The sequence below is a fragment of the Stegodyphus dumicola genome, chromosome X2 (genome assembly GCF_044657685.1).
Source record: "Stegodyphus dumicola isolate Sdum_Otavi_A_Nest chromosome X2, ASM4465768v1".
NCBI lineage: Eukaryota > Metazoa > Arthropoda > Arachnida > Araneae > Eresidae > Stegodyphus > Stegodyphus dumicola.
Window position 1 is genome coordinate 41,549,765 of NC_140781.1, and position 26,794 is coordinate 41,576,558.

At 34.2% G+C, this 26,794-nt stretch overlaps 1 protein-coding gene across 7 annotated transcripts in view; it reads right to left on the bottom strand.

The window, feature by feature from the left end:
* The window catches only part of LOC118183197 (uncharacterized), a 509,384-nt gene that overhangs the window by 126,606 nt on the left and 355,984 nt on the right, over positions 1-26,794 (bottom strand). For all 7 annotated transcript variants that reach the window (XM_085809465.1, XM_085809466.1, XM_085809467.1 and 4 more), the window contains 2 exons: positions 26,529-26,653; positions 23,505-23,715 (listed from right to left, as the gene is read on the bottom strand). In XM_085809465.1, coding sequence (XP_085665591.1) covers positions 23,505-23,715; positions 26,529-26,653 — 336 coding nt within the window. The remainder of the gene's footprint in view (positions 1-23,504; positions 23,716-26,528; positions 26,654-26,794) is intronic.

The window sequence follows — 26,794 nt, forward strand, 5'->3', positions numbered from 1 at the left end:
ATGGAAGTGACTATGTCTAAGGTATAGTTTTTGAATAAACACAATATACGATATGTGCAGCTAACACTAGTTTTCCTCCTAAATTACTTGCTTTTTCATAGGCATTAGTAAAAATTTCTGTACATATTGAACAGCATAATACTTTTAGGATTTTACCTGTGAACGGCCCTATTTAGAAGGTATCTATGTGATACTGACTATCTGAGGTTACAGTAAAAATCTGCCTAAGGTAGCTGATACCTGAGCTGAGTAACCGAGCATCTGCCGCAAAAATTTTTTCTCTCGAGAAGGAAAGACCTATGTCTCACCGCCTTCAAAACCGATAGAGTTTATTCAAATCTACCACACCTAAAGTTGCTTTAATACCTAATTTTATATTTATATTAAATTTAGTATTAAGATAAATAACATGGTACTTGTTCGTAAACTTTCTCGCTGTGTGCCACAGGAGCCGTCTTGGTCGAATAATAAGATTTTACTAAAACATAGCTGCATGTTTTCATTTAATTGTTCGTGTCGGCTACTAAACGTGCTCTCTACTAAATATCCTGTCCGCTAAAAGGAGATGGTGACTAAATGTTTTGCCAGCTAAACAGACTTGTCGGGTAAATGCTCGTTCGGCTAACAGCTGTCGAATTAAGTATCCTCGACCTTTCTAGGAGATCTCTCATGCAGCAAAATTTTTGGAAAGCTACAATTTGTTGTTCTTGTAGCGAATGCTTTTAGCATTACCTGCTGTCAGCAATAATAGACTTTAATTCGGCTGGTCAGTTTTTGCCATATAAACAACCTCACTTTCTTTTAAAAACATTTCGGAAAAACTCTTTATCCTCCATGGAAGCAACGAAAGACTTTGTATATTTGCTATAGCTCAAACACCGAACAAAATTAATTAATGGGCTAATTTTATGCATTCGGTAAAGTTTGAACTTAAACGGTAATCGATAGATATTCAACTCCTTAAACATTTTCAACAGGAATTCTCTTTTTCATATGATTATCCGAATAAAAGTGAACTCGTAAAAGCTTTCGACTGGATTTGCGAACTTAGCCATCAGAAGTTTTATTGAATGGAGCGTCAAGGTGTTTGTTATTGCGCATTAGACTTCAATCTTGACCCTTCAGAAAGTTCCTTCTCAGGAAAAGCTTTAAATTCATTACTATAGCTTTGCTGAACCATCAGTATTCGTCTTCGTGATGATATTTGGTTCCGAGTGACAAGGTCATCACGTTTTTTCGAGTAGTGTGTGTATCCGCTGCTGTAGCATCAAATATCTTACCCTTCTCGTCTCAGCTGTTCCCTCTTCCTTCCAGCTGTTTTGTAATTCTATTACATGTATCTGAGTAAACGTTTCCTTTGCAGAATATCTCCAGTTTCCCCTTATCTTGGGTTTAAGAGGGAAAAGTGTTTTTTATTCTTAATACTATCTGCGGTTGCATTTTACACAATAGCCTAACCTCTGAAAAATACATTTAGTTTAGAATAAGAACATTCGAAAATGACATGGCTTTGAAGCATAAATTTACATCTTTATAATTGAACTATACTGCGATATTCACTCGGATTCTCACTGTTTTCAGCGAATTATATATAGCATATCAAATAACAGAAACTTAGTTTTAATCCTCACACAGCAGAAAGACTTAAATAAAGTAGAGAACGTTCATATATCAATGAAAATACACTTGGTGATTAGATTTTGCATTGCCTTGAAGCATACATGATCATACATTAATATATTAATTCCCATGAACTTTCATTTCCGAATTAGGTTACGAATTACTTATATATATATTTCTCTAAAATTTCTGGAACTACGTCAGCAGGTTAAGTAAATAGATGTGAATCCAAGAATTTTCACTAAAGATTAAATAAATAATGAGTTTTTAATTAATAATTAAAAATTAAACTATTTTAAATAAATAATTCTTATTATTGTTAAATAGTCATTCGATAAAAATATAAGAACTTGGGTACACTGCAATACAAAAGGAGAAACACACCAGTAAATGAGAACTATGGAGAGATTTTACCTATTATCGACTTTTAATTATTTTAAATTCTATAATTATTAAGTAAGTTTTAATTTCAATGACGGGAGGGAAGGAGAAACCCGATTTTTTCAAATGACAAGTTTTCTTCTGTCCATTAACTTAACAATTTATTCTTTACTTAAAAGGGTTAGGGTCCAGTTTAACTCTGAGCGCGATTAACTTGCTATAGGTAGCCGACCTTTCATGTGCATATATCTATCTCAAAGGTATAATTCTTCCGTTATTGCTTTATATAAAGAGGGGGCTGTCGTTGTATCGATAAACAGTTAAAGACATTTCAAAACACTATCATTACGCAAAAGAAAAGCTGGGATTGCAGTTTTGAAACGAGGAAATTATAAATCTAGAAGATGCAAATTAAGCTATGACATTAACCATTATGATAAATGATTTACCTAATACTTATAATGGCTATAACAAGAAACCAATGGCAAAAATGAAACAGAGCTTTAACTAGCTTCCCTCTTTTGCCCCCTTCCCCCTTCCACCCCCCAAAAAATAAAAAAAAGGAAAAAGGAACTTCAGGCCGATAATCTTTGTGTAATATGTTAGCTTTTTAAGGGACGGTTAAGAACATAAGTAGAAGAAAAAATAGAAATCTTTTCCATATTTTGCTGTAGCTTCATATGAAACTACATTGATGCATATGTTTGAGCAATATGATACCATTATTTTATTCCTGTGTTTGAAAATTTGGTAAAAATTAAAATCGACTTATCTGGCAATAAGATTCGTATTTTGACTACTATAAAACGTTCTGTGACAGATTATTGTATTATTTATGAATTCTATTAGCCTAGGACATTTTAAATACTTCTGATACGCATAAAATAGAGGCTTTCCCTCAGTTTCGACTATCACTTGCCCCCCCATTTTTGAAATTTAATTTTTTTATGAATTCTGATATATAATACGATAAGATCTATTAATAACAAAACATTGCGGAAATATACAGTTTATCCTAGACTTTTTAAAGAAAAGAAGTGTACTAATGGGATAAAAATATCTTGTAGAAACCATACGTGATTCAGAAGCTTTCTAAGAGTAGTACCAAGTGTTACTTGCACATACCACTAATATAGATACTTAATAATTGAACAAGGTACTTAACGATGATTTTCGATAAAAACTGTCGCCAACATTAAGATTCAGCAACAGTAATAGACAAGCGTGGCATCCCAGCAGACTCATGTGATCGTTGCCTTGATTTTATACGATTTCGATTAACCTTTGACATTTTAATTTTTGTAAAGAAGGATGTAATTTAACTCTTAACTGTCGCCAACATTAAGATTTAGCAACAGTAATAGACAAGCGTGACATCCCAGCAGACTCACGTGATCTTTGCCTTGATTTTATATGATTTCGATTAACCTTTGACATTTTAATTTTTGTAAAGAAGGATGTAATTTAACTCTTAATTCTCTGTTTCCCCTTCGCATTAAAAACCAAATGAAAAAGATTAAAATTTGAAACTTTCTTCTACGTAGCAGCATGCAGTAAAATAAATTGCTCGCCACCAAAAATGATACTCATGAAGGAAGCAACCAAACAGCATAAAACATATGTTATGTGTAAACCGCGACAGAATATGCAAATTATTACGATTTCAAAGCACTCGCAGATCACTGGCGACTGCAGCGATCCTTTACAATCCGCATATAAAGGGAGGAAAGACTGCCGTTTTGAATAATGTGAATTGCTCTCTCGAGAAGTTTTTTTTTTTCTTTGGGTGTGTGTGTGCAGCTTCAGTACGCCTCGTAGAAAAACACGAGCATCACTCGGGGACGTTTCTGAGTTTGACCAAGGCAGATTCGTTTGAGATAGAAATTGCGGAGTTTCCTTCCGGGAAATTGATCATCGTAGGACGTAGCCAAGCAACAGTCATGCATGCGAATATGGAATCAGTGGATGCAGGAGGGAACGACTGACGGACAGGAACAATTGCAATCGCCTTGTCGTACCACTCCATGGGAAGGCAGACGCATAACACTAATGAAGCGCACTTCGACGTCCGCAACCAATATCATAACGAATATAGTTTGTTATACAACAATCGGTGTCTGCACGAAAAATTCGACATCGTTTATATTGATTCCAATGCTGCCCGCTAGGCGTCCATTGCTTCGCTTACATTACACCGCAGGCGTTTGTGTTTGCAATGGTGTACTGAACGGCGAAGATAGACATCCGAATGGCCTGAAAGTGGGTTTTCGGAATCACGCTTCTGCCTGCAGTACCACAATTGTCGGATTAGAGCAATACCGCAACTGTCAGCACAATTGCCGGTTTGGAAACACTGTAGAGAGAGGCTGTTCGACTGTTGTGTTATGCATTGTCATAATGGACCTGCGCCCAGTGTTATAACCTGGAGGGGTATTGGATTCCCCTTAGTACGCATTATCGGAACACTTATCAGCCGACGCTATATCTCTGAGGTTTTGCAGCCTGTTCTTCTTCCTCACTTTCAGTGCTTACCTGCGACCATACTCCAACAGGACAATGGTCGATCACACATTGCACGCAACAATCAACCTTCATTCTTAACCCACTATATTGCATTGTTACCCTGGAATCCTGGTTTCCAGATCTATCGCCCATCGAACACATCTGGTCAATGATTGGAGAACGCCTAGCTCAGCATACCGCACGCGCGGATACACCGAATTAACTTTGGCTATGTGTGGAGGCAACATGGGCAGCCATTTCCCGACAACATATCCAAAGCCTCATTCAATCAGGGCCGCGGCGTGTAGCAGGGATTATTGCAAAAATGGAGAAAACACTCATTACTGATTTTCTTGTCTTCTTCACCTCAAAGGAGGCTGTATTTCAAACTAATTAACATTGATACTACGTGTAATCTCTGAAACAAATTTGGCTTTGATATCTCTTGTCCTTTTTCGTACTGCATTTTGGATGGCCAGCAGTATATTTTTAAAGTTACGGGATCCTGGTGCTTTGATTGGTATGATATAGGACGTTATTTGAAAAAGGTAAGCAATTGGCCTGAAACGTGAAAAAAATGTGACAAGAGAATACCCACTTGTAAAGGAGTGTAGGACAACTAAAATATCATATGCTTATATGCGCAACTTGTATTTGCTGAATATCTAACTAAATAATTGCTGAATATCTAACTAAATAAAGAGCAAATATTTCTTCAAACTTCCTTCGAAATGATGGGTACTAATTTGGCGACATCTCCGTCAAATTTTATAATTGATGTGAAAGCACATAACTCAGATAGTCATAATTTAAATCTGGCTTTATAGTGTGATTTCGTTTGCCTTATTCTTAAGATTATGGCTCACTGTATTTTTCTATCAAACATAAAGATAAATTACATTTAATTTACTGTTATTTAAAACTAAGTATGTATTGATTTGCGTGAATAATATTTGTAAAGTTCGAACAATGGTTAGTATTCTTATTTCCAGCATGAAAGATCATTGCAATAACTCTTGAATTTTCAAAGACTTCTTTGTAAGATCTGCAATAAAATTGCAAAGTATTTGATTTTGTTTTGAGTTCAAATGAGTAATATTACGAATTTGTGAAATTTTTGTATTTTTCTTCAGAATCTAATATGAAAAGCTTCAAAGAAACGATGTTTTGTCGAAAAAATCAAAATATAGGGGCAAGTCTATTTAACATTGTGTAAATGGCTACCTCACTGATTTGGCGAGATATCGGAAAGCTGGCAAAGTGTTTGGCGACTAATTTTCGTCACCAAATTTGGCGAGAAATCGCCTAAAGTTGTTAAATTTGGTGGCCATTTGGCGACATTTTGATCCGGTCCCTGGATAATTGTAATAGATATTGTAAATGAATAATTGTAATTGATTCCTATAATAGCTGCATCCGGCCCTCATGCTTTCCAGTAATTTCGAGAAACAGAAAGTACCAGAAATTTCTTGGCGGCGGAGGGGGGGAATTATGGAAGACTCGAGAAAGCATCAGTTTCTCATTTGTTATTTGTTAGTTCAGAACGACTTCGGAATATTGAGATATTTGCCTTTTAGATGAGCTTCGCATTTTGTTGTGTTTAACGTTTCTAATAGTCTGAAGTGCAACTATTGCTTGTTCTCTGTGATACTGTGAAGAGCTGTACAAGTTCTTTTGTGGAAAGTTCTAAAACTGTGAAGTGTTTCTTTGGATAAAATAAATTTTATCAAGCTATCATCGGTTCTGTGTGCATTCAATTTATTACGAATTCTTACGCACGCAACAGTGCATTATTCCTGATATTCTACAATAATGCGTTTAATCAATGAAGAAAAATATGTATTAGTTAACTGGAGAATATGCAGTAGTTTAATAGGAAATGAGCTAAAAACCAACGATTGTTTAAGTGCAATGATAGTCTAATATACACACAATTTTTGTAACCTTTATGAAAAGTTAATTTTGAGTAAATAATTCACTTACGATAAAATAAATTCAACGTAATGACTTTAATGCCTGCTTTTTATTAAAACTATATTAATGTTTCGTAAGTTGATTAGCTAACAAAGCTATGAGTTACGTTTTTAATCTGCTACAAAACTGCTCAGTCTGCTAGATTTGAGGACTTTCAGAAAGAGTGAAAGACTGGTACAAAAATGCATGTACAAATCTGCATTTTCATGCAAATTTTCATCGCGAAAATTGCATCACGAACTCGAATCAAAATTAAGAGCTTTAGAGACATCGGGATAAATATTGAGACAGAGATAAATATTATGCGATATTGTATCCACTGGTAGAATCAACCAACTAGATGAACAAGCAATTCAGTAAACTAAGCACATGATTAGGGTATTAAGGAAAGGGTGTTTAGGGACACAAGAAATGGGCACTACACAAATTTTCCTTTGCAAGGTTTCTTGTTTAGCTGCACCATACATCAGCTAAACAAGATTGAAAGAGAAGAAATTAAGGGGGGAATGGTGTAAATGCATGCGGGTGCACCAGAATTCTGTAAGTGCTTACGACCTCTGGAAGTCTTAATCAGGTCCTCGAAAGGATTTCGATCGAAGTATAAAAGGTCAGAAAATTCAACTGGTAAAAACATTGAATTAAAGGGCATAAATCTGACTTTGGGAAGCTTTTGAATTTGTTGCGGCGTGAAGTCGAAAGTGAGAAATGAATTTTTTGGCAGCAAATGTCTTGACTGATTAGCTTGTGGTATCAAAAAGAAAAATTCAAGTTCAAAGGCTAGAGAATCTCGTTTAATACTTTCGGCAGCAGAATTGATAATTTCTTTTCGTAAAAGTCGAAAAAGCTGCATGTTCTGCTCCAATATAAATCGCAATCCTGGGAGTACTGGCAAGCGCGCAACTTACCATTACCCAAGAGGCAAACTTTGGTCGAAAGGACATACTGCTGTTTCTTGTGTTTAAAATCCGGACATTAAAGCCATAAAATAAGTAAAATTAAAGTGCAAGTAACTTAACAGCAGGAATGAGAACCGATTTCTCTTAGAAAATCCCCGAGGAAGGCATTTCTTCCTTTAGTGAGGCAGCTTTAGCTTGCTCTGCCATAACTCAGTTCATCTCAAAGGGAAAACTTTCAACCCAAACTCACAAAGAATGTTATATGTCCTTTCTGTATTGCATTGTTATTCAGTAATACACTTCCGTATGTTACTTTTTTACATTCTTTCATGTTAATATATACTCTTTAATGCTAATAAATATTTTAAACACTGTTAACACTCTTTAATGCTTGCAGACTTTTCACAAACTTCAATCAATTCAATTACACAAATATGACCGAATAATGCAATTAAATTCTTTGTCAGTTTAATAATTAAGCGTATGACCATGCTTATGATAATCAAATGACTTTCATATCATGTGATGGCATATGCTTCTAAAGCGGGGATCAGACAATAGCAGATATTAGCTAACTTTAGTTTACAAATCAATGCACAACTAAACGACATCATTCGCCTATGAGTATGAATGAATGGCTCAGTGTCTGAAGTGCTATGAGTATGAATGGCTCAGTGTTTTGAAGAAAGACATAAATAAAAAGACCAAAATGTGAAATTAAAAATTTTGTTTTGCTTTCTAATTCAATATTTTTAAAAACCTTGAGCTGAAAAAAGTGTGTAAAATTTATATATTTTAAATATTATGAAAGGAGTTGGGAGGGGAGGTTTGGAGCACGTGTAATCTTTGTCCTTGCGGAAATCAGACTCTGTTACTTAGTCTCCATTTAATTTCTTCACTTTCGGAAGGAAATGATCGATTCCTGCAAATATTGTTGAACAGGAAACTGGAATGTGGAATCGATTCGTGTAGTTTATAGCAATGAACTTGTCTTCCGTCTTATGGTCGCCGAATCCACTTGATTATGCAATGCAGGCAACTAGCGCAGTCAACCAATATGTTGTTGTTAAACGACATACGCCCAAGTCTATTAATCTGTCAAGGTGTCGAAGATCATGCTACTTTTGAAGGCCCCATTATAGCTTGAAAAAAATTAGTTCTGCTGATTTATTATTCCCTCTCCCTCCCAGTCAAGTTTAAAAGAGATCAGTGGAAAGTTCGATCATAACTGTTTTTTTCAAATACAGCCGGACTCGGTTATAACAAGCATGAAGGGGTTGCGATAGTTGTTCGTTATAACCGAGTGCTCGTAAAAAACGGTTTCGTGAAAAAATCCTAAAAATTCACACAGATATATTACTTTATTTGTTGTTGTTGTCTTGTCCATATTACATGAAATAATGTTTGCCAGAGCCTACTACGAAGAGAGGTTGGACTTCTATTTTCCATCCCCAATTTTTAGAAAAAGCACTCTGGGGGGAAGATCCGAGGGTCTCCCACCCCTCTCCACTCCCACCAATCCACACGAGAGGGCATTTGGCTCGCCGCACATTTAGAGTGCCGCCATGTCGCACCGACACTATACATTTACAAACATCCATATCTTCTCCTGGATTCGAACCCGGGCCCTCCGGTACCATGGTAGGCTCTCCTAACCACTATACCGTCTGGGTGACATATATTTTATTTTTTATTTCTGTACAGTACAAAACAAGTTGGTTAATTTGCTTCGAACTGCCTTATTGTCTCTTTCTTGTGTTATTGTTCTTCGGAGAAGACTCGTGGCACGAGAAACATCGCAATTTGCACCCGTAGCTTCGAAAAATAGTTGGAAAAAGGTTTTTCTGTGCACTCAAATGCCACTGAGTACGTTGGGGGCGGTTCAACGTGAAGTTCTTCACATTCATTGATATCATCGTTGCTTTCATTATCTTTTTTCATCTGCTTTAGCTTGGATTTCAGCTACAATATTCTCAGGAGTAGTTATCTCGGAAGTGATAATATAGGCGTCAACAGATACATGATTTTAAAATTCTTCTCTACTCATTTCCAAAAATTTCTAAGACGTCTACTTCTTCTTCCATAGTGATTTGCCCCTAATGAGAAATGTCCAATTCATCTATAAGGTGTATGTTAATTTTGAAACCCTTTCCGTTCAATTCTTGTTTCCCACTTACAACTCCCTACCAGAATGAGTTTTTAGAATCGCGTTGAATGCAAATGAGTTAGTAGTAGTATTTAAAGGAAGTTCAACTTACTTCAAAAGAGAGTGCTTAGGAAGAAAGGATTAGCTGAGCTGGAGAGATGGAAGTCAATACAAATTTTATGAATCACAAAAATATTGCTCTCTATAACCGGGTTTACTCGTTAAAAGAGAATTATGTTCTTATTGTACTAACCAAGTATTTTCAATTTCCTCGTTAAATCAGGGCTCGTTATAAGTAATGTTACGAAATGTAAAGGGGTGGTGAGATAGCTTCCCCAGAAAGCAGTTTTAGGGTTGCTATAAAATGACAGGGAAGGCAGATTGCCACATTTGGCGAGAAATCGCTCACTTGGCGACAAAATTGGCGATATACCATGGACGGATGGAGAACCTTCTGAAACGAATTCTTACCGCAGAATGTTCTCGAACACAAGCCGAAAGCTATATAAACCCTGCTGGTCCGCAGTCAGTGAGTGTGTGCTTCATCGAGAGGGCGAGTGAATGTGCCTCGTCTAGTCAGTATCGAGTTGGTGTCTCGTCTAGCGAGTCAATTCCTGCGGAGTCGATCGAGTTGACAGCCGGGCAACGAATGCCGAGTGGGTCGTCGAGTGCACCGAAGGAGTCTCTTAGTCTATAGCGGTTAGTGCATCGTCGAGAGCGTGTTGAGCTCCGGAAACGACTGAACCGAAGAGTCGGGAGCCGTGCTCTGGTGCTTTGCGGTGAAACTGTCTCCATCGTGATAGCCTGATAACTTGAAGGCTGTGTCGCTGATTGTGTCAGCGTGTTTATAGTAGTTCTTCGACGACTGTAAAGTGATTTTGGAGCTGTCCTGACAATACTGGCCAATAAAGTGTGTTTCGATACTTCATCAAGTGTCGTCGTTATTCACTCCAAATCTACGAACCGCGTACGAACGTGAAGGAAGAAAATAACGTAACAGTAAGTTGTACTGTATGTAGTTGGGCAAAAGTCCTGGGATGAAGCACTTTTATCAAAAATGTATGAAAACAAATTCTTCTAACACTTTTATTTTCGCAACCATTTGTCATCTTCGATTATTGGCAGCGTTTTATACTGATTTTAATGCCTTTTCTTATATTCTATCCTTGTCTGAGTCTCAGACATACATTAATTAATATTTATCTTGTTTCACTTATAAACAGGGTGTCCGAAAAGATGATTATAAGCCTTCGCTCCCCCTTAAATAGTGATCTTAAACATATATTCCCAATTACATAATTTCTCAAAATAGGCCAGAGAATTAACTTTAGGGAATAGGATTTTGTAAAAATACAAACTTTAACTTTTTTATATGGTTCCCGTTGAGCAGAAAATCTGGTTAATAGAATGTCCATTGTACTTTTATAAGATAAGCACAAAAAGTTCCATACTTTTGCATGCAAAACTCACGAAATTGTAACAGAAAGAATTTGATGACTCAAGTCTCTTTTTAGCGATGTCGCCGAACAAATATGAATACATTTTTATCCAGATTTAGTGAGAAATAATCGAGCAAAAGCTGCTGGTTTTGGCAATTAATGGCTCCAAATTGGATGCAATAGCAAATGTTATTTTAGCTTGCTCCACGAAACTAATAATTATAAATTTTTCAGCAAATTTTACATGCAAATGCATAAAACTTTTTGCATTCAGTTTAGGAAAGCATTTTACTAATCAGTAATTTTATTCAAGATGACCATATAAAAAAATCAAATTTGTTTGCGCATATATATTATATAATGCTATTATTTGAAGAGTTTGTTGATTTTTAATATTGAAGACAACTCATATCCGAAAAGAATTACGCAAAAAATTTTTAGTTCAAGGACCTCCTTTTATTTCTTTTTTTAACGTGAAACGATACTGTTATGCGTACATTCTAACTTTTGACAAAGATACGACGACACAGCTTAATTTAAAGCCAAGAAGAATAAGTAAGTTTTCTGTTAAATTCAATTTCAGTTTTAATTAAGTTATATATTTTCCAGTAAAAGGAACTCTGCTAATATCAGTTTTATTGGTTTAAAACTAGGCTGTGAAACATTACTGTACAGAATATTCGCGCTATTTTTAAATTTTATATAAATAAGCCATATAAATGCGAAAGTTTTCAAAAGAAAACAATCAGGCAAGAAGTTACGTGTGAAGTAAATGACACAACAGAGCAGAAAAAGTACTATTTCCAAGGTGCTTAAGAGGGCAGAAAATTCTTAAAGAAGAATTAATGAATTATGTTTTAAGTGCTAGTAAAATTTTTATGTCTGGTTTATTTAAAGTAGACTGGAAAAACAAAAACCTAATACATATTTTAATCACTAGTAATTTTTCGGAAAAAAATCAATTTTAGAATTAAACATTAAATAAAAACCATATAAAAGTGCTTTTCGTTTTCTTATGGATAAAAGCAGGATTTCCTGGTTAGTTACGGTCATTAATTAGGTCGACGTTAAATATTGAATGAATGAGGAACAAGAGTATTAGATATAGTAAACTAGTATTTGAACTTTGAGCATTTTTTTTAAACACGAATATAAATTTTCCCGTTCAAATCGAATACTGGTTTTTACTTCCTTGTTTCTAAATACATATTCTTAGGGTAATTTAATTTCCATGGGGAGTGAACGAATTAGCGTGCAGAAATTTTCAGCACGTTTTTCAAGGTCTACGAAAGAAACTATAATTTTCTACAGAGAATAAAAATTACATTCCACCCATAATAAAATCTTAAAGAGTCATTCAAGCTTTACATATCCGTTAGCTTTCGTATCTAGCTTTTATATAAAAAAAAAAGAAATAAAAAAAAAGGAGGAAATTCATATTTAAACTTTCAAACAGTCTTGCATAGTAGCGCCATCTATTGGCATACAATATTACTAAATTGGATGATTAATATCGATTAAATTTTCTGAAACATACTTTGCAGAACCTTCATATCAAACCCTGTCATCGAAGAGCATTAGAAACAGAATTTCTATGCATAATCACACAGATAATAGGTTTTCGAACCTTTATAGTCCCAAATAAGATATTTGTTACTTATTAGCTAGGCATTAAAAGCGCGGTACTTGAAAGAGTATAAACAACTTGGTATGTCTAAATTTTGAAATCTGATATGCATTAAGAAGTCAGTGAACGGAGGTAAAATACTGTAACCCACATGAATAGTTTAGAAATTTCACTTTTCCTTACCTATATTTCCAAATAACTCATTGGTTCTCTGGCAAGAGCCTACACAGCAATTGCCCACAGGAAAAAAAGACCACAGAAGAAAATCCGCAATCATAATTTCCCACATGAAACACGGTCATACAAATAAAAGCCCACGAGAAAAAAATGCCTATTCAGAAAAACTACCTTTAGGGATTCTAAAAATTTTCCTATAATCATTAAAATAATTGATTACGCTTGAGATTTACTGATGTTAAACTATGTAAAAGCATAACAGTTACAAATTAACGAAGTTGCATAGGTTTCTGCTTAGGGCGAGGAGAGAAAGAGAGATTGATTCATATTGAAATGAGAGAGCGAAAATTTTTGGTAGCATATTTCATTTGATATTCAGAATTTCTACATAGTATTGCTTACTATCTGACATTTAAGAAGAAAATTTTCACATTACTAAGCTTTTATCTCAGAGTTTACATGTGAGATTTAAATAAGTTATGGACTTTTTTAGTTCGTAATTTTGAAGTTCAAACTGAAAATTACTTCGCCATGCTGTTTTGGTTTGCAACATTGTTTTGCAACAGCTATTCTATTTTGTCAAGAAAGACGATCGCCAATTATTTAGTAAATATATGTGAAAACCAGATGATACCAAACTGAGATATTTTTTAAACATACAAGTGGGAGTTGTTTCCTCATCCGCCGTACAGTCCCGACCTGGCACCGAGCGACTTCCACCTATTCCCAGCAATGAAGAAGTGGCTGGCTATGCAGCGTTTTGATGACGACGCACAGCTGCAAGAAGAGGTAACGAAGTGGTTGAAGGCGCAGGCGGCCGAATTTTTCGACGAAGGAATTTCCAAGCTCGTACATCGCTACGATAAATGCCTTAATTTGTATGGTGACTATGTAGAAAAGTAGTATTTGAGTGTGGCTTTCATCTGTATATAATAAAATTTGTTTCCTATACTTTGTTTATTTTTTTATTCCAAAACGTAATCTACTTTCTGGATAGCCCTCGTATTTCTTAGTACGTTACTTTTTAATTCTTTTCAATGACAGCGCAATCATTACAACTTTAAGTATTTCGTGAGCACACATAGTCTTGAGAGGAAACCATCAGTTAGTGACTAACGAGAGTGAATTTTCCTTCAAATTTTAAATGATCGCATTCTTGTATCGGAGTTTTGGATACTTCGCTACTTATTGAGAAAATATCATGAGATTGGTTTGAATATGAAAGCTCTTCGCTACAGCCTGATTAAAATAGTAGGCGAGGATCGTCATAAAGCGGCTTTTGAAGAAATATTTGCTAAATATTTTAACATGGGCGAATTTGCAAACAAATTATTATACAAAGAAAAAAATGCAGTGCAGTGAATTATCGTAAAAGTTCCCTGCAACGGAGTCTTAGATCCCTGGACTTTTGTGACGCTTTAGTGCTTTTACCTGCACCAAATCTTTCAGAACATAGCAAATTTTAAAAATGTGAGGTTGTAAATGTATATTTCTGCAATTCCGGGGCAGTGCCTATATGTTTAGATGGCAATTAACTCGGGTTTTAAGCACTTTTTTCAAGGCTTCCAAACACCGACTTTCTTCGCTTTTATAAGAGGAAAACAGGATTATGAGGAATTATAAGATGAATTTCGGTAGTGTCCGGGTAGGGTCATGCAGTTCATTTTGTCATCTCTGTCACTCGGTGCCTCCAAAAGTTTCCTGCAAAGTGCGGTCGCCTTGGTTGCATCCACTCTGCCGCGGCCTTCGGTCCTGATTTCGATATCTCGGAAGCATCAAGGTGACCTTACCTTAAGAAAAACTGCAAACAATGCGCATCTAGTTTTGTGGATAATTTGTGGAGCAGAATTATAAGTTTTTCGTTTGCTTAGCGTCACTTTGTTCACCTTAGAAATATTACGATACTTTGTTTCTTGGTCCAGTGCCTCCTTTTTTTGGCAATTAATCCTTATCCGCTCCCCAGCGACGTTTTTTTTTTCCTTCAGCAAGCCAAAGCTAAGCTTTGGCAACTTAAGCCGTTGCAATGATCGTAAAAGTAAGTTGATAGTCTAATAACTAGACTATTATTACAATACACTTGCGCTGTCCGCGCTGTACAAGTAATTAAACAATTAGAAGTAGTGTAATTACATGTGTTTTTGATTAATAAACTAGAAAATTGTAAAGATCTAATATCAAGGCAACAATTCAAAACAGACTTAGCTTTCATTACAAATATTTAGCAGATGAAAGCTATCCCAGAGAGCGATCCTGTATTTTTTAGAACAGCAGGATGAAGAAATCAGCATATTAGTTTTTAACAGGTAAATTAAAGCTCGAGGAATGCAAGTAACAGTGCAGATGCTTTTATAATTTTTCATAGTCCTGATTGGTATTAAGACTCGATGCACTAAAATACATCTCAAATTTTTTAAACCCGCTTGAAAGATTTGCTTCTCATGACGGAGCAGTGAACGAATATTCCTTCTAAATAGATCTCAAGATCTACATTACTCCTAGCGCCATCTAGTAGGAGAAAGAGGGAAACTATGAAATTAGTCATTTTCATAAGTAAAATGCAAAGGATGCGGAACGATAAAAATCTCCAAGAGAGTTCAACCACATCAGTAAGAGAGAGAAAGAGCAAGTGTTATTTTTTAGTTTAAAAATAATGTATCAAATATAATATGTAATTATTACTAACTGATGATTAATATGTAATTATAACTAACAAGTAATAAATACAGCAGACCGCGTCTTCATCAATCGAAATTTTCATTAACCGAGCCCTCAGTCAATTTAAAAAAGCTCCTGGGAAAATATAATAACATTAGAGAGTGTACAGCGAATGTTAGTAATATTCGTGAATTTTCTTATCAGAGTTGTCAGTTGGCCATTCTTATAACAATGACGGAACATTCACTGGCCTTCCTTTTTCGCGTTACGATGAATGATGTGGTATACAAATGTTTAAGACGTAAGCTATATTATAGTGCATTGGACAGTGCACTACTATATTACAGTGCACAGCTATATTACAGTGCATATTGGACATATATTACAGTGCATATTGAACATTATTTGCATTGGACAGTATCGATGTCCAATGCAAATTGACAATGAATTCCTAAGCATAGTTTAGAAGGATAAAAGGATACAAAGACATTGCCGAAGGTGACGTTTCGAAACGGATAAATAAAGAAAACAGCAAACCAAGTTTTCAAATTCTGAGTGATGAAGAAATCATATGTTCCTCAGATCAGCAGAGCAATAAAGTGATGAAATTAATGATTCTAAGGATGACGATGTAACGGAAATGGATAGAGTGAAAATCAGCAGACTCGAAATCAAGTATCTTTACATTTTAAAGCAACATTCCGATGCTTTTCCTATGACACATTTGTTGATAGAAATGCGGTGCGACAGTGCTGCAGCTAATTAGAATTATAGGACTATCACGGAAAAGGTAATCATTAATAGTTTAAAAGGTTAAAAAAATTTTTGAAGTCTTTCAGATTTTACATTACGTCCAAAGGGACGTTTTCTTAACGTTTTGTGTGCCACCTTATTAAAGATTATGTTCTTCGCACTTAAACCATAAAATTAAATTGAACAACAATATCGCAAAATAATTTAAAAACGAGCATACCTCTAGAATTTCCGATGCACAGACTAGCGCGTTGGAGATAAAAATGTCCCCCCCCCCGCGCACGGTAGTAATTGCTCGCTTTGAAATCGTTGAGTTTGTTAATCAAAAATTCGTTAAAGTGTTACAAAATATGAAATCGATAATAAAACAAATTCCAAATTTCAAATCTGGCTCTCCACATGCCCATTATTGGTAGGAGGATTACGTCATTCAAAATTCGATGGCTCTATGTACCGTTGTTTTATCACAATGCGAGAAATATACATACATTTATGCAGATTTTTCATTATTTAATTTCTTTAAATATAACACAGGGCGATAATATTTGGTGGCAACAATTTGAAAAGTGAAACGGACATTCAAAGTTTTTGACATAAAATGTCAAAACGAAATTAACGGCACTTCTAAGCTAATGCCCTTTGGGCAAAAAAAAGAGGGGGGGGGAAAGAAAAAAAAATTAATGCCTTATAAAATTTCATGTCAGAAATTTCACAAAATTTCCCAAGTGGTGAAAATTTTGATGCAGTTTGTAATTCCAATTTTTTCCTGACTATTTTGCCCGAAATTAAGTCTTATATTAATTATTGGTTAAATCAAAGTAAATAAATTGTATTCACTAATAAAATAGTTTATCAAAATATTAATTGTTAGAATTTCGAATAAATAATTTCAGAAATACCGTGTCGGGAAAAATAAAAATAAAAATAAAATAAAATAAAATAAAACTGGTATGATTTAATCACTATTAACCGACATTTCGATTTTCCGAGGTGGTTACGATTCTAGTTACTCAGATAATCGAGGATCTAATCCAGTTAATTTAATTACTGGACATAGCTTAAGTATTAGAAGTTTGTTTGAATAGTAATACGTAGCAATCATTAATGAAATAACGACTAACCCTCGAGCAGAGATTCTCTCAGCGGCTTTAAGTTAAGTATAATATTAAAATATTAATTTCATTTACGACGAAAACATATTATTACATACTTAAACCCATATTACACATCCACAGTCTAGAATTTTGTAACTCAAAAATTAAAGAAAAATTATAAATTTTATTTACCAACTTTCATTGTTAAATATTAATCGGTTTCATTTATAGAAAATGTGCAAAATTTTTTGCATTCTTTACAATGAATAAAGGGCGTTTGTATTTACATCAGGGCTTAAATTCAGCTACAACCTACTGGAACCACAAAAAAGAGAGCTTCCATAATTTCTTGTATACCGCATGTAAATCGTATGCATATACATATAGATGTATATACATATACATATACATGTATATACATATACCGCATGTATATACATATAAATCAATCTACAAACATAAAAAAATATCTGAAGTGTTTCATATTTTAAATTACGTCCATTACGTGTTAGATTTATTATTAAATATTACGATCTTCGCACTTAAACCATAAAATTCAATTCAACAGCAATATCGCAAAATAATTTTAAATTGAGCATATCTTTACGAATTTCCGATACAGAGACTCACGCTCTGGAAAATAAAAATGTTTTTTCTGTACAACGTTACCATTGCTCGCTTTGAAATTCTTGAGTTTGTTAATCAAAATTTCGTTAAAGTTTTACAAAATATGAAATCGATAATAAAACAAATTCCAAATTTCAAATCTGGTCTTCCACATGCCCATATTGATAGGAGGATTACGTCATTCAAAATTCGATGGCTCTATGTACCGTTGTTTTATCACAATGCGTGAAATATACATACATTTATGCAGATTTTTTATTATTTAATTTCTTTAAATCTAACACAGAGTGATAATACTTTGTGGCAACATTTGAAAAGTGATTTGCCGTTTGTAGTGAACGACGCAAAATCGCAAAACGGAAAGAATAGTCCTTCAGGGACAAAGGCTCTTTGGACTTAAAAAAAAAAAAAAAAAAAAAAAAAAAAAAGTTTTAAAAACAGGTATCTTGATTATGCAGTTGTTATTCGAATTACAACTACGAATGTAATATCAGAAAAAATACTAGCTTAAAAAATGATTAAAAATACTAGCTTAAAAAATAATTTTCATAAATAGACTTTATTTAAAAAACAAAAGTATAAATTTTATATTATCAAACATACGAAAAATAAGCTTTATTTTAGAAATCAAACAAAAAATTTCTTTAGGAAGTAAAAACAAAAATAATCTTAATTCGAAATTTATCATATTTAATCAACTTCCATTGCCGCTGAAACTTTATCGTTATCCTGATCACGTAGGCATAAAAATTAGCATAAAACTAGTTTTCGTGGCTCGATTTTTTCCTATTTGACTTATATGTCCGACGTCATAAAATTCCGCAAAATTTATTTACCTAAAATAAAGCCTCGACTTGTACGCAGGAGCACTGATACGGGAGCTTAGACTAACAGAACATACATATTAAAAGAAATGTTTGTTATAACTGCAAATACTTTATTTAGCAGGTGATAAAATTAATGTTCATAGAGATACTAAATTTATGTCTCACTTTTTGTGAAAAACAAAATACTCGAGAAATCTTGACCAGCTGAGGAATAAAATTCCGGTATCAAAATGCGATTCTTTAGGAAAGAGGGGTATTTATGAGTTCTACCCATTTGGTCAGGATAGCTGGGCTTTACTGTTGTACTCTCTAATTGAAGAAGGCTTTAAATGAGTTAGAAACCCAAATAAGACACTCGGCACCATGTTTTGTTACAATTAATTTACCCATATTTCGTTTGCTTTCCCTTAATTTTGATGATACTTTTTAAAAATTTATTACTAATATACTAATTTACATTTGCTTTATTTTATTTAATTTTTATGACATTTTAATTTATTTTACCCAAGTTTTTATCAATATAACTTAATTTATTAGAATCTTCATAAATCTTTTAACATTTTATTAAAATTTTTTGTAAATGTGCATTATTTTATTTATTTATTTATTTTTATTCAGCTATTCTGAAAGACCTACCACAGGGATCCGGCATTTCGAGTTTTAGAAATTAAGTCCTGGTTTGTTTGCATTACTTTTCTGTAGTGAATTTTAGGTTCATTGAAAAAATAAGCAATAATACAAATTCTGATTAATACTTCTCCATTCGCAACTGAATGGATATTAATTTAAGAAATAAGAGTTTGAAAATATTGAGCCACTCAGAAAGGGGGCATAATGAATTTCTGTTGGGATTCGGAACATTTGTACTAGCCTGTTCGCCACCCAAGAAGCATGTATTCTAAAACCGAAGTTTAATATGGAAGAGTATTCACTCAGCTTTTGACAGCACAGTTCTATCTTTATAATTTCTTGCTTTATAATGCGTTTTGTCTTTTTAAAAGAAATCTAAAGTAACTGTCAATGCATATTCAGATTGCATTAAACCTGACAGTTATTTCTTTTATGACAGCTTAGCACAATTTTTCATTCGTTCACTGCACAAATACAGTCCGTGACAATTTTTCCTGTTTCGGAAACTTCGAAAGTGTTTACGTTTCTGCTATGCAACATTTTTCCGCTTTGGAAACTCCAAACTCGTTGAAAATGTGGTACATGTTACTGACTTAAACACTTATCTATCGGATCTATCGAAGGGCAACTCAGAAAGAAACATTTCCGAGAAACTTGTTCTTCTCAGAAGCACAGAGGAAGACTTCTCAGAAGTATATAAGGTATTTCTCCCACTTCCTTAGCGTGCCTTCGTGGTGTAACGGTAGCACGCTGGGCCGGTATTCCAGAGGTCTGTGGTTCGATTCCCGGCGAAGGCGGTTGCATATTTTTCATCTTTTCTGCTTCCAATTAACCTAATGACTCTACAAGTATATCTGCAGAAACTAAGCCTTCGTCTGATTAGTTTCTCTCCTACGCAAAACAGAGCTGACGGTGCAGCCCCCTCCCTCCAGCATGGTACAATGTTGCGGTTACACACACGAAACAGATTGCTAAACACAACCCTTGAGGCTAGTAACCTCTCAATCAAATTAGTGCTGGAAGAAATAACTTTCTCACAAAAGTTTCTTATTCCACCGCCCTTCGCTAGATGTGATAAGGCCATTAGGCACATAGAAAAGAGTGCAAAAATGCAATTAATCATATATTAGGTTTATTGTTATACTATGCTAAATATAGTTTTATATGCATCAATACTCTTACACATATACCGGGTGATAAAAAAATGTAATAAAAAAAAGAAAAAACTTCAGTAATACAAAAAGTATAGATGACAGCAGGATGTAGTTTTTACAGAAATGCGCGCGCGGCGTTGGAGTTCTTTTTTTTTAATAATAAAATATTTATTGCTACACTAGTTATAAAATTTTCAACGACAGGTAATCCTTCAGCTGTGCCAGAAGCCCGTAGACTGTCGCAGTACATTTTGCAACGTAGCTAAGATTACTCATATTCATTGTGGTGATCAATATGATGGGAAAAGTCCATTCATTCATAAAAATGGCCTTTCGATGTGGCATGACTATCTGCGCAGCATCGAAGATTGCTCAGCTTTAATTCCTGTCGCATGATGTCCAATAGCTTCTTTATATGGTCAACAACGTTGACCAATCTGTGTACATTTGTGACAGAATTTAACTATTATGTTAGTAAAATCTTTCGACTATTGCCAAGAAACTTTCAGGGGGTGATCAAACAAGAGAATAAAACAGCAGGTGCATGTGTGGTATTTGGCATTCACTTGCAACTTCCAAAATAGAGCGTATAAAGTAGCACTCGCGTCTGCAATATTTGCAGCTACAAATTGGCAAGAGTCATTTTTACTGTCCATAATTTTTGACAAGACCTGATAGCTACAGTGATTGGCTACCATGCACTTTTTTCTGCACTCTATTCGATTTGTAACATTTTTCATGCAGAATAGAATTTTGTTCTGAATATTAATGAAACTAAACCGCAAATTAAATGAAAGAGATATCTGAAAAAGATTTTTTAAAAATTCCGAGATATAGTATTTTAACCTTAGAATTCAATCTAATCCGTCTGTTAATTATCTTATTGGAAATTAAACAAGCAAAAAAAGTTACAAGATAATCTAATACTTTAACTGTTATCCATTTTTAAAAAAGTCTGAACTCTTCATTCTGAACTACATTGAATTTTTATTTAGGTGATGTGAAGGTACTGGCTTTTTTGACCACTGACTCCATTAATTAATTCACCTTGGTCTAATGAGAAACTCGAAAGTTAATATAAGTAATAGGCATGAATACATTTGCACTGCATCTAATGTTTATATATGCTACCTAATAAAATTGATTTAGTAATCAAAAACGCTTAGCCAAATATTAATATTTTCTAATTTGTGGTGACTTTTATTAAGTTAGGAAACTCATCAACGAAATTAGATGAGTGCTTTTGTTAAACTATTTTATGCACAGCAGTAGAGCAAAATGTTATTGAACTGTTAAAAGATTCTTCGCCGTTACGAAAAGACTGATGCTGAAAGCAGTTCGAAATCCAGATTACCAAAAGTTAAAACCGACGTCGAGGCGAAAATTATATAAAAGTGGCTTTTTTCAGGTTTCCCCTATAAATTCACACACTGCTCTCTCGGGTTTGCATTTGCCTCACGTTAGTACGTCGAATTATTACAAAATGCCAAGAACTAATGCATGACGAGCCCTAGGAAGACTGAAAGTCCGTCGAAATTAATGAATCATGTCTGCTTCTGGAGTGAGACGAAGTATAATTGTTCGCTTGTGGATTTGTTTCCAAGAAATGGAAAAGTGTTAAGATTTTTCACTAGTTGTCACCTCAAATGATGACTATTATGTGTCACTAACAGTTTTTTGGAGGAACAGGTGCTAAAATGCCTTTCTGCTGCAAAGATGACTTTTAACAACTACTGAAAGAAGAACACAGACACAAAAGATTTGCAGGCGCCCTTACGCATGAGAATTGCGTGCACGTATAGGCCAATTGTTTATGTCCCAGTGACTTCCTATCAATATAGGGCTCGAAGAAACTAGGATGAAGTAATACTATGAGTGAGAATCTGCCGAATGGAGCTAAGTTGCGTTCTCTGAGGAGTCCAGATTCAGCCGAAAGCCAGGCAATCGGGGATTCTGATGTGTGGACAATGTGGCACTAGCCGAGTTCAGCGCATGCCGAAGAAAGATTGCGGTTGGTTTGGGCAGGTTGGGCCGCACTGAAACGTACATCATGTATGGGCGCCACTGATCTGCACATCATTCATAATGTGTCTCTGGTTATTCAAAGATATAGGGGAAAATATTTTAAGGCCCTTGGTCGGGACTTGTTGCTATCTGCGATTCAGCCGTTTTATGGATGAAAACACCCGACTTAATGCAGTGCGCCTTGTGAACAGATGCTTGAAAAAGAAACCGTAGAGCGTACGGTGTGATGGCATGTCTCCGAATTTGAATCTGATAGCATACGCTTGGGAATATTAGGAAGACACGTTGCTGTTACACCACAACCTCTATCGATGCACCTTCAGCAAAATGCCTTCAGTTGCAAAAGTACTGAATATCTGCGAAAGCCTCCTGGAATGCTTCATTAATTCAATTTCTTGGAGGTATAAAGGCCGCCTTGCACTTTTGATGTGGCCATACGCTTTGTTAGACAGTTGACAAAGTTTTTCAATGTTTAGTTTTCCTTTCCCAAAAGGTATGGATGATATGATTTTTTATCACAACAGGTAAGATCAAATAAAATGATCTTTTCACTAAAACATAATTTTTTAAGGGAAAAGAAATTTTGAAAGGATTCTGCTAAACTACTGGCTCCTCTAATTTTGTTACGCGGTGAACATACTAAAACTACACACCCAATGATTAACGTGCACCCATTTCTTCCTAGGAGAAAAAGACATCATTGTGATCTTTTCGGTAGTTCTAATTATAAAAGAGCTTGTTGAAAAAATATTTACCTCATATTATTTACTCAGCATGTACTCAATTAAAATTGAGCACTAGTGTGAACAACTACTGCATTCTTAGAATCGTTATAACAACAAATCTTTACTGATTTTTGGTACAACAAAATAAATACCAACTTTTAATAAAATATTTCTATTTTGATTAGTGAGAAATTTTTGGACAATACTTCCAAACAAAATTTTTATTGAGAAATAAAAATAAAGGAACTGTACCTCCAAAGGAACACAGTCGAAGAATATAGCTAGAAACCAGTTCAGCGTGACCGTACAAAGTTCTATATCTAATTGGGCAAAATGTTGCCACAATAACGGCATTTTCTCTCGAAGCAGATCCTTCAGAACTTCTTGATCGGCTTGAGCACCAATAAGGTTCTGGTCGAAGTAATTAGGTGTAAAGTAACGTTCAGTTACAGCAACTAGGCACCTGAAGCAATAAAAACAAATACAAAAGTTTGACATTAAAAATAATTTTAATTTCTTATAAAATTTCAGAACTAATCAAATAATTCATTTAAAGTAAAGAAATACATGTTCTTTTGCTATATCCATTTCTCTTTAGCCAGTGAAAATGCAATTTTTGAAGAACATTAGCTCTGACTATGACCGGGTACCACTTTGGGTCCGTGTGGATCCCTTAAACTTTCGACTGGAGTATTCTAGAGCTGCAGCTCTACATAGATTCATCTTGGCATAAAGTAGTAGTGGAGTGATAACGAGGTCTATCGATATTGGTGTAGTATTTAATTACGGAAGAACAAGACAGCCATATAACTATGTCAACATTGACTTCAAAGCCTGAGATTTAAAAAAAAAAAAAAAAAAAAAAAAAAAAAAAAAAAAAAATGCTCCTTTCGGATGCCATCTTCGGAGACAATGAAATCGTGTTTTCAAAAGGCGGTGTCACAAACAAACAAAATGCTTATAACAGTATTCTTCAGAATAACAGAATTTATAGAACAACAAACTAAGCAGAAAAATACGCTCTATTTTAAATTCTGCACTTTAAAGTTTTCTTTTATCTACTAGTTTCATTTTCACAGCAGAAATTTTAAATTATCCAATTCTTTTCTAAAGGAACTACAAACTTTCTTAACCGTCAGCGTACAATCGCTTTCCTATTTATAGACTCCCTAATCTAAAATGTTTCATGATCTCTAAAATGTTTCGTGATCTATAAAATGTTTCATGATCTCGAAAATGTTTCATGATCTCTAAAATGTATCATTCGGAAGTTAAAGCCCTAAATAAAGACGTAAGAAGGAACCCTGTATGCATATTTAATTAAATAACGCTGGTTTCAATTGCAGGACTTCCCTTACACACGGAGGTTTGCATTGAGTATATTAGTAAGTTTTTGGCAGTATACAATAGTTTGATAAAACCTAGCAAATTAGAAATGCAGAAAAAAAATTGGGAAAAATTTAGGTTTGTTATGAAGTATTAGACACAATAATTAATCTATTTTACCATTCGTTATCATAAAATATACACATACCTATAGCAAAAAGTTTTATTTGTGATGCCTACTTATAGCATATAGTGTTTCTTACAATGCAAGGTGATATAAAAACTGACAGAGAGACGTTTCATTTCGCAAATCTAGGATGAAATTCTAGGTATCGATAAGTTCTACAATGTAATACTGCAATTGCATTTCTTCTTTCTTATGATTTTTCGCATAATATTGCAGTGAATAAAGACAGTCTTCATATCTGCGCTTTTGGTGCCAGCGGTTAGAATACTGATCCAGCACTCCCAGGATCGTGCATTCACATTTAAGACATCATCATCGATGCTTAGATCGTAAACCTAAGCATCGATAAATGCAGTAAAATATTGCGGTTGCATTTCTTTTCCTTATGGGTTTCTGAGTAGTAGATTAGAACATGAAGGCAATCTCAAGAAACGTCTTTTGGTACAAGGGTTAGGTTATTGATTCAGCAACCCCAAGATTCCATACTCAGCGCCGAGTGACAGTTGGTTTACTTCAAATATTTCCCTTGCAATTCCTTTTCTCTAGCTTATTTTGGCAAGATTGTAGCATGTGATACGTATAATACATATAAAAGTACATTTTAATCGACTGTTTTATGTTATCGGTTAAGTTTATACTTGGTAATAATAATAAGAGTTTATAATTGGTAATAATAATAAGAGTTTATAGTGGATAATAATAATAAGACTTTATAGTTGGTAATAATAAGAGTTTATAGTTGGTAATAATAATAAGAGTTTATAGTTGGTAATAATAATCGGTTAGGTTTATAGTTGGTAATAATTCACAAGATTGGTAGCTATGCTTATAATGAATCAAAATTCATACGAGAATTTTCAGTGGCGTGTGTAGGAGGGCTTGATTTTCCTATTACACTCGGATATCAGAGATCAGTTGCATATATATATTTGAAAAACATAAAAAATGATCTATATTCTTTGAGAAATCAATTTCTCAAAGTTTCTTTTTAGTGCTATAATTTATACCATTATATGTAAAGTAAATTAATTAAAAACTGAAATTATTTAATTTCCATTTCAAGGATATTATTTTTCTTTATTAATACGCATCAATCATATACTGAACAGCTCTTATGAAATGCATTCTGACAAATATTTACTAGAAAGCGCAGTAGTTAACAAAACAGGAAGAAAGCAATATTGAGAAATGCATAGTTTGATATGTTCCAAATTTAGCTCCAGACATTTTATTAATGCACACAAATTGATATTCTGCTCTGTCAAAATTATAACAATAATATAAATGAAAATCATATAAAAAATTGACTAAATTCACAGCTGATTTTTTAAATCAGCTTATTACAGTATTTTTCATGCTACTTTCAGACTTTGCATATTGTTTTTAACTTTACACCTTTTTGAATGCGTTAGTATAAATTAATTCATAAGATGCAGTGCCACATGTTCGTTCTATAATTCACCTTTGTTATATAACGAATCAAAGATAATACTTTACTAAATAAATTTGGAATATATATATTCAAAAACAAAATATGAAAATAATTATATTAATTTATATGAAAAACATTTTGGTTATTAGATAATAAAATAATGAACCAGACGTGGATCTAGCAAATTTGTTTGCGAAAGATGTGAAACTTATCTCATCTGCAGTGTAAGAGCATTTAGTAATCATTTGCATTTAGTAGTCTAGCAACTCTTCTTGATCCACATCAGGTTATGTTTAGATAAGCTTAAATTTGTAGGGGAAATAACATTTACCAGAAGGCATCTTCTGGTTCTAGGAATAGCAAGCACATTCCAACAAGGAAGTTCATTCCTTGACAATAGCCTAAGGCTGGATTGTGTACGCAGAATGCTTGAAGAACCTCTTGCATTTTACGAACCTGGGGAAAAAAAAAATCCTACATAAGGACATGAAATTACTATCTGTTACCTCAATGAAAACAGTGAATTAATAAAGCTGATAAAATTCAGTTAGAATTCAACAATCAGATTGTCAAGTGATGGAGTGATGTGAATATCCT